Source organism: Kryptolebias marmoratus, linkage group LG9 (assembly GCF_001649575.2).
Source record: "Kryptolebias marmoratus isolate JLee-2015 linkage group LG9, ASM164957v2, whole genome shotgun sequence".
Classification (NCBI taxonomy): Eukaryota; Metazoa; Chordata; class Actinopteri; order Cyprinodontiformes; family Rivulidae; genus Kryptolebias; species Kryptolebias marmoratus.
In genome coordinates this window covers 28085535-28093244 of record NC_051438.1, presented here as the reverse complement: position 1 = coordinate 28093244, position 7710 = coordinate 28085535, and the positions used below count along the sequence as shown (strand labels likewise).

Here is a 7710-nt window from a genome sequence, read left to right as displayed (position 1 = left end):
CAACCACCGCTGCCCCTACCACACCCACAACTGCCCCAACCTCACCCCGCCGCCGCCTGCTCTGATAAAAACCTGTGACTCTCAGGGTCACATTTATGGAAAAATATCAAGTTTTATGATAAAAACAGAAATCCAAACGGCCCTTTCAGAGGCTGATGTGCAGCATGTGTTCAGCAGCCTGAGGGGGGGGGGCGGGGACTGTGGCGGCGGCGGGTCTGACGCCCAGAATCAGACGAGTTTGCCGCAGCGCCGTGAATGAAAAACTCTGAAAGCCGCCGTATTTCTGCAGCGAAGTGAGGGTCGAACAGACGCCGGAGCTCACAACTGCAGGGAAACAGTGACCCCTGGTGGGCGGAGCTGGGAGCACACCGCCGCCGCCATCACCACCGCCACCATCATCATCATCATCATCATCAGAGGTCTGAGGAGTTTAACGGTTCTATTTATCTTCACTTTACAGGATTTTATTACTTTATTTTAATGTTTATTTAATCTTTCAGACATTTAATTAGATGAAATTAATTAACTACAGGAAATTATTGTCGTTTAATCATCATTCTGCTTTAATAAAGATAAATGAAAGATTCAGATTTCCATTAAACACAACCAGTCTGGATTTGTTTGTGGCATTTAAACTTAAATTTATCAGCAGCTCTTAGATTAATAAAGTTTATTTTCCTGTCTGCTGAGGTGATTTTATCGACCTGTGGACAGATTTTAATGAAACTCTCCGAATCTGCATCTAAAACTGGGGTCAACCCAATTCAAGATGGCCGCCACAGCTAATGGACCGTAGCCAACACAAACATGGCTCCAGCTCGGTCGTTTTTACAGACAATCAGGCTGAATCAGGCGTGGTAGTCGCTGAGGATCATCCTCAGAGCGCGTTCTGAGCTCTGACGATGATCCTGGGGCGTCATTTACGAAGCTGGAATCAAAATGGCCGCCACTCAGTTCCCACGATAAGACCATCCTCTCAGTTTCTAATTGTTGTAAACAAACAAACAAACAAACAAACGGTAACCCTGGTCCTTCTGGAATCATAAAAACGTCCCTTCAGAGGCACATCGTGGCGTTTGACGAGCGTGAAATAAATCAGGAGTTTCAAGAAACGTGACGTTAGGGAACGAATCCGAGCAAAAAAACAAAACAAGAAACGATGAAATCCCAGCAGCGACACGAAACTCGAGGCTCTGAACTTTGTGTGACATTCACAACAATTAATGTTACAATCTGAAAACGTTTAAAACGCAGCTGATTCCTCAGAAATCGGCTCCGATCGAGCAGCCGGGGTTTTCATGCCATGTTTCCATGACAACGTCACTTCCTGTGAACGGCGAGGCAACAGGAGCAGCTGCTCAGACCGATCCGGGTCGGAATCTGGATCAGAACCAGAATTTAATCCAACATTTTCTGAAACTGGTTCTGGTTTGGAATAAAATGAAAAACTCTGTTTACTTTAGGGTAGTTTGTCCACATCTTCAACAAAAACTGACTAAAATAATCTTGTTTCTTTAGATTTATAAAAAATAATAATTTAAAATAAATAATTTAAACTTTTTGCAAACTCATTTACTGCCATTAAAGTTTCTGTTTGTTTTAAAAATCTGATTATTTTCTTCAGAAAAGGAATAAATCTGGAAACAGAAATGTTTCCCCATACGGAAAATACTCCAACAAACTCCAGCCTTTTGTAGATCCTGTTTATAAGGATTAACTAATAATAATAATAATAATAACAATAATGATTTAAAATAAGTCCCAGAACAACAAACCCAGCTTTATTTTAATAGATTCAGCTCTTTTTATCCCGTCCTTTTCCTGATTAGTTGCAAAAAGCTCAGAGAAACATTAATCTCTCTTTGAACAGAAAGTCTGGCTGCTTTAAAGCAAACTGAAGAAACGAGGGACGGCTCGAGACTTTTGCACAGGACTGTGTCCGCGCCCACGCCATCGGACCTGAGGTCGTTTTATTTTCCTGATCAGTGAATAATTTCCGGTTAAACACAGCGGCAGCGCGGCGGGTTTCCTGCAGGAAAACGGCCGTCAGAGGCTGTGTGTGTGTGTGTGTGGACTTGTATTTGATACATTGTGGGGACAATTTTCCTAACATATACTACCTTGTGAGGACCAACTGCTCCTCGTGGGGACCAAAGCCTGGTCCCCACGAGGAGAAATGATGTTTTTGGGTTAGAGGTTAGGTTTAGGACTAAGGTTTGGTTTAGGGTTAGCTATGTACTGGTAATGGTTAGGGTTAGGGTGTAGTTAGGGTGTAGAAATGAATGGAAGTCAATGGAAAGTCCCTGCAAAGATAGAGAGACAGAACGTGTGTGTGTGTCTGCAGCTCACCCGATGTACTGCAGTGGATGGCTCTGATGAATAACAATCCTACACGTGGGGCACGTGTTGTTCTCCTCCAGATACTTGACGAGGCAGCTCCTGCAGACTGAGCAGATTTACAAACTTCAACAAACCTCGGCTTTGTTCCTGGGACTGAACAGGACGGCATTCCAGATAAAAACATTTCACTGTTCAGTCCTCTATGATCTGCTTCAGGTTCGAACAACAAACTGTTCGGTCTGCAGAGAAGCTGAGCTGAGTTGTGCAAACTCTGGGTCTAAATAAGAATCGAGTTTATTTAACCCTGAAACAGCAGCTGACTGAAAAAGGACGTAAAATAAATAAAATCAATCTTCACTTCTGACAGATTCAGCTTCTTTTTAACTCCAGTCCTGCTGCTAATTCACCCAAAAAACAGGAAAATTTAGTTATTTTTCAGCTGTTTGCTACCATCAGTTTCAAAATGACCTCATTTTTAACGTTTGCTGTGTTCAGCGTGGATAAAATACAAGTTTATAGTTAAATTTAACACGACGGCTCAACTTTTTCTGCTTGTTGGAGAAATTAAAGGACCAAACACAGAAAAAAGAAAGTTTTTAGTGAAAGAAACAGGTGATTGTTTAGATATCCATCACTGAAGCTTGAAACTGAAGTTTAAAGGATTTAGTTTCTCTTTATGCTCAGCGTTTGTTTTAATCTCTCGTCTCAGAACCACAGAAGCTTTGATCCTTGATCAGTCTGGAACTTCCTGTTCTTATTGATCGCTGAGTTAAATCACTTTTTACTGTTTGACGTCGTCTTTAGGACAGGAAGATAATTCCCAGGAGGTTTGAATTTAAAGCAGAGAAGAAGAAGAGCTGCCGATCTGTTCGCTGTTTCTGTTCCTGTAATTAAGACCCACAGAACGAATTCATCCTGAATCAAATCCTTGAATCAATATTTGCAGGTCGGAGGATTCGTGTCGTGTAACCCTGCGGCGGTGTCCCCGGCTGATGTGACTCTCTTTGTCTGGTGGAGCCCCTGCTCCTGGTCACGTCTGGACTCTGAGGTCCCATCAGCGGGACGAGAGCACCCTCCGGTGGCCAGCCGAGGTACTGAGGCGTCTGGGCTCTGTTTTTATCTTCACTGTGCTCGAACCTTTAAGGCTGTGGTCTCCAATCCTGGTCCTCAGGGCCACCATCCTGCATGTTTTCCTTGTTTCTCTGCTCCAACACCTGATTTAGAGGTTAAATCACCTCTTCATGTTCTGTAGAAGCCTGTTAATCACCCATTGATTCAAATCAGGTGTGTTGGAGCAGAGAAACAAGTAAAACCTGCAGGGTGGTCCTGAGGACCAGGACTGGAGACCCCAGCCTTAAAAGCCTTTAGACTGAACTGAATGAAGAGATGCTCTGCAGGTAAACATGAACTGTTTGGTTTTGTCCCTCTGAATCGATAAATTTAAGACTGAAAGGAGGCAAATTTATCTGACACTTTTTAGAGCACGGGTGTCAAACTCCATTTCTCGGGGGTCGCTCTCCTGCAGGTTTTAGACGTGTTCCTGCTTTAAAACACCTGTTTTAAATGGACGCCTTGTTGCCATGCTCCTGGAGAACCTGATGATTTGGTGAGGAGGTGATTAAACCGTTTGAATCAGGTGTGTTGGAGCAGAAACACCTAAAACCTCCAGGACAGCGGAGCCTCGAGACCTGGAGTTTGACCCCCCTGTTGTAGAGCGACCACCAACACGTGATGATTTCACAGAAACTGAGACAGAAATAAAATAAAAAAGAGGCCCGGAAGGCAGCTTCTGACAACTAATCTGCTCTGCTGGTGTTTCAGCCGCCGCATCGGTTCAATGCGTCCGAGTTCGGTCCCGGTTCTTCTGATTCTCTGTTAAACGGGACGTCTTTAGGAGGCGAAGCAGCCGCTGGTCGTTTCGTACGCAGCTGTCGTCCTTCAGCGCCAAGAATTATCATTTAATCTGCAAACATTAACGTTTATTCATCTCCCCACAGCCCTGCATGAACAGATGTGAGCAGAGGCTGCAGATTCAGGGACTTGTTTCATCGCCTACATCAGTGGGGTCCTGGTCCTGGTCCTGGTCCTGGAGGACCTCCATCCTGCATGTTTTAGATGTTTATTCTATTTTGACACCTGATCTGAATGAATGGGTGATTAACAGGCTTCTGCAGAACTTAAAGACCTGCTGAAGAGCAGAAACATCTAGAACCCACGAATCAGGCCCGGCCCTACTCCAAAACAGGGACCAAAAAATCAGGGTCCGGCCTCGAAAAAATGCCGGTGGAAACGCGTGCAAAGCGAGCCAAGTAGAGTGGAGCCGGGACCTTTAGAGCCGGTGAAAAAGGGGCAAAAGAGACCTGCAGGAAAGGACTTTATTTTCCACCCAGAGAGATTCATGACAAAGTTTAGCAGCGGTACGAACCGACCGTGAGCCGGCACAGAACACGAGTTACGGGATGATTTTCCTGAGGTTTGGGCCTGATCACAGCATCTAATGACTAACTGCGGGGAGAAAACAGATGGTGTCATCCGGCTAATGATGGGACTGCGTGTGAAGCAGAGATCATCTCCTCTCCTTTATGAGATACAATCTGCAGATTACACGCTCTGCGGTCCTGAGCGCAGGAGCAATTACCTCACGTTCACGACGCCGCCTCAGATTAGCTGCCTAATAATGATGTTTCTACAAAGCGCAGCTTCTTCTGCTTAAAGACAAACAGCAATGAGAGGTTTCCTTCTGACCGCGCTGAAAGGAAGCGACACGACAAGACCCGAAGAAGAGGAGGAGACAGATGAAGGTGAGTCAGGTGAGGAAGGACCTACAGGTGTGTAAGCACTCCGTGACGGTGGTGGCGTCGATCAGGTAGCCCTCACACAGCCGGCACGTGATGTGGGCGTTGATGTGACACAGCTTGATCTTCCTCGTCAGCATGTCGGGGTTCTGAGGAAGAGGAGAGACGAGCATTTATCATCGAAACAAGAATTTCTCTCATTTACTGAAACAGGTCGAAGCAGCAGGCACTAAACAGCAAGTTTTCATCTTTTAAAAAGGGTTTAAGACTTTTTAAAACTCACAAAATAACTTTTCTGAAAACATTTCATGGATAAAAGTTATTTTGTCGCCCATTTGAGCGACAGTTTCATCTCCACAGAGGTGGAAGCTTCTGAGTCGACTCTCAAAAGTCAAAATAAATCCATTTAGTCGATGTTAATCTGCGTCCCCCAGCAGAGCTGCTGCAGCCGTTTGTCCCAGCTTCCTGCAGCAGAAACATTCAGTGAAACCCTGACCAGGGCACATCTGTAAATAACAGCTGGAGCCATCATAACATCCGTCTTCATTAATCACCTTAAAACATTTGATTTGTGCAGAAATTCCCATGATGCTAACCCCGTTAGCGCCTCTATGGTGTCTTCAATGTTAAGTTAGCATCTGTGCTAATTGTTTCTTTTTTTTTTGACACATCCTTGTTGTGCCAAGCAGGAAAATTTATAAATCAGCTGTTTGGCTTGTAGTTATTTAAGCTCCAATATAATCAAAATGCAACAATAAATGTTTTCTGATCGCGCCGCGGCCGTTTGATTCAAATCTTGAGGATTTATGGAGGCGTCGATGACGGTGGTGGGCCGTCAGGACCAGAAATCATGATCATAATTATGATAAAGGTTAATTTAATTTTTTAATTTACTTTCCCAGATATCTAAAAGTATTCATATTCTCTTCGTTTCATATTAAGCTCCTTCCAGTGCTGTTGTTTTTAGGTTAGAGTTTTTATCCAATCAGAATTCAGCTCTTATGTTGCCAGGCAGGATGAAATCTGCCCGGGCCTGTAAGTGAACGGGCAAATACAGTTGATAGACAGCTGCGATAGCCAATCAGATCACGAGTTGTGTCAGTAAGGCTCTCTAACTGGCCTCACGTTGAACGTGACATTTACGCGTCCTGTGATTGGATGAATACTTACTAGCTTGAGCGGCGGCAGNTGGTTGCTGATTTACTGGCAAGGCTGTTTTCAAGACGAACTTTTCAAGAGAAGCTAGATCTCGTTAGAGGAGGACGGCCGACCCCCGAGCTAGCTAGCTAGCTAACCTGTCCCAGAATGGATTCTGTGTTGAAATAAGTGTTTTGGGGGACACAAACATTTTATTTATTGTATTCTATTTTATTTAGTTTTGACAGTAGCATACCAGATATGTTTTAATTGCTGATGCGGGTTTGTTGATTTTTAAAAATGCGCCGTTTTGATTTTCATCCCGGTGTTATAAATGCTGGCACAATGAAAGGTATTTATTGAGTAAGTTGGACATCACTGAAGGCCTGAGCGTGAAATGCACCGCCCGCCACTGGGGGATGAAATATGGCGTGTCTCTGAAGACAACATGTCCGTCAGAACATCTCACATAGAGTTCCTGCAGTAATTAGTTAAAACCCTGAAAAGCTGTCGGGTTCGACGCTCCTCGGTCTGTGAAAGCTGAGACACTAATCATCCACAGTTCATCTCCTGAAGGAAACCGAGCTCAGGTGAGCGGCTCGTTCTCCTCCGACACGCCGCGGCAGCGCCCGACAGGCTGCGACACGGCGCCCTGCAGGTGAGTCAGGCTTGTGTTGAGTAACCGCGTGACTAACCGTGGTTTCACTCCACCAGCAGATCACCGCGTCAGCTCGCAGGGGTTAGCCATTTTAACACTTATTTCAAAATGCAAAGAATTACGAAACGCTTCACTTTTCGTAACAAGACAGGTGTAAAAAAAAATAAAAACAGGTCTGAGCTCGAGAGAAGCTGAGAAATGTTGAAGAACAAACATTTTTATTCTTTATTCTCCTAAAAAGCTTAAATTTCTTCACTTTGGAAAGACCTAAACTTCCAACTCCAGTTTCTCCCGCACAGGGTGAGGAATCGTGTTTCCTTTCAGGTGGAGGTGAAAACGAGCTGCGATGACTGAACACATCTGTAACGACTCCCTGAAGGAGCTGGTCCAGGATCAGCCGTTTAGGACTGAATTTCACACCTCTGCTCCTCCGGCCCGAGGCTGGGAGAGTAAACAGTCCGCTGTGGAGGAGGCGCAGACCAGGAGGTCCTGTTTGGACTCCATTAGTGCTTTGTTAGAGTTTTAAATCTAAAATAAAAACTTTGTTTTCTGTTTTGTTTGTTTTCTTCTTGCAGGACGATTGAAATTCAAAGGTTCTAGTTCTGACTGAATGTACTAAAAAACCAGACCTCCCTCTCCTCAGACCTCCCTCTCCTCAGACCTCCCCCTCCTCAGACCTCCCCCTCCTCAGACCTCCCCCTCCTCAGACCTCCCTCTCCTCAGACCTCCTCTCCTCAGACCTCCCTCTCCTCAGACCTCCTCTCCTCAGACCTCCCCCTC

At 44.9% G+C, this 7710-nt stretch overlaps 1 protein-coding gene across 2 annotated transcripts in view; it reads right to left on the bottom strand.

Moving 5' to 3' along the window:
• The window catches only part of LOC108243969 (polycomb group RING finger protein 3), a 42235-nt gene that overhangs the window by 18132 nt on the left and 16393 nt on the right, over positions 1-7710 (bottom strand). For both annotated transcript variants that reach the window (XM_017429758.3, XM_017429759.3), the window contains exons 3-4: positions 5167-5284; positions 2350-2446 (exon numbers count right to left, since the gene is read on the bottom strand). In XM_017429758.3, the coding sequence (XP_017285247.1) occupies positions 2350-2446; positions 5167-5284 (215 nt within the window). The remainder of the gene's footprint in view (positions 1-2349; positions 2447-5166; positions 5285-7710) is intronic.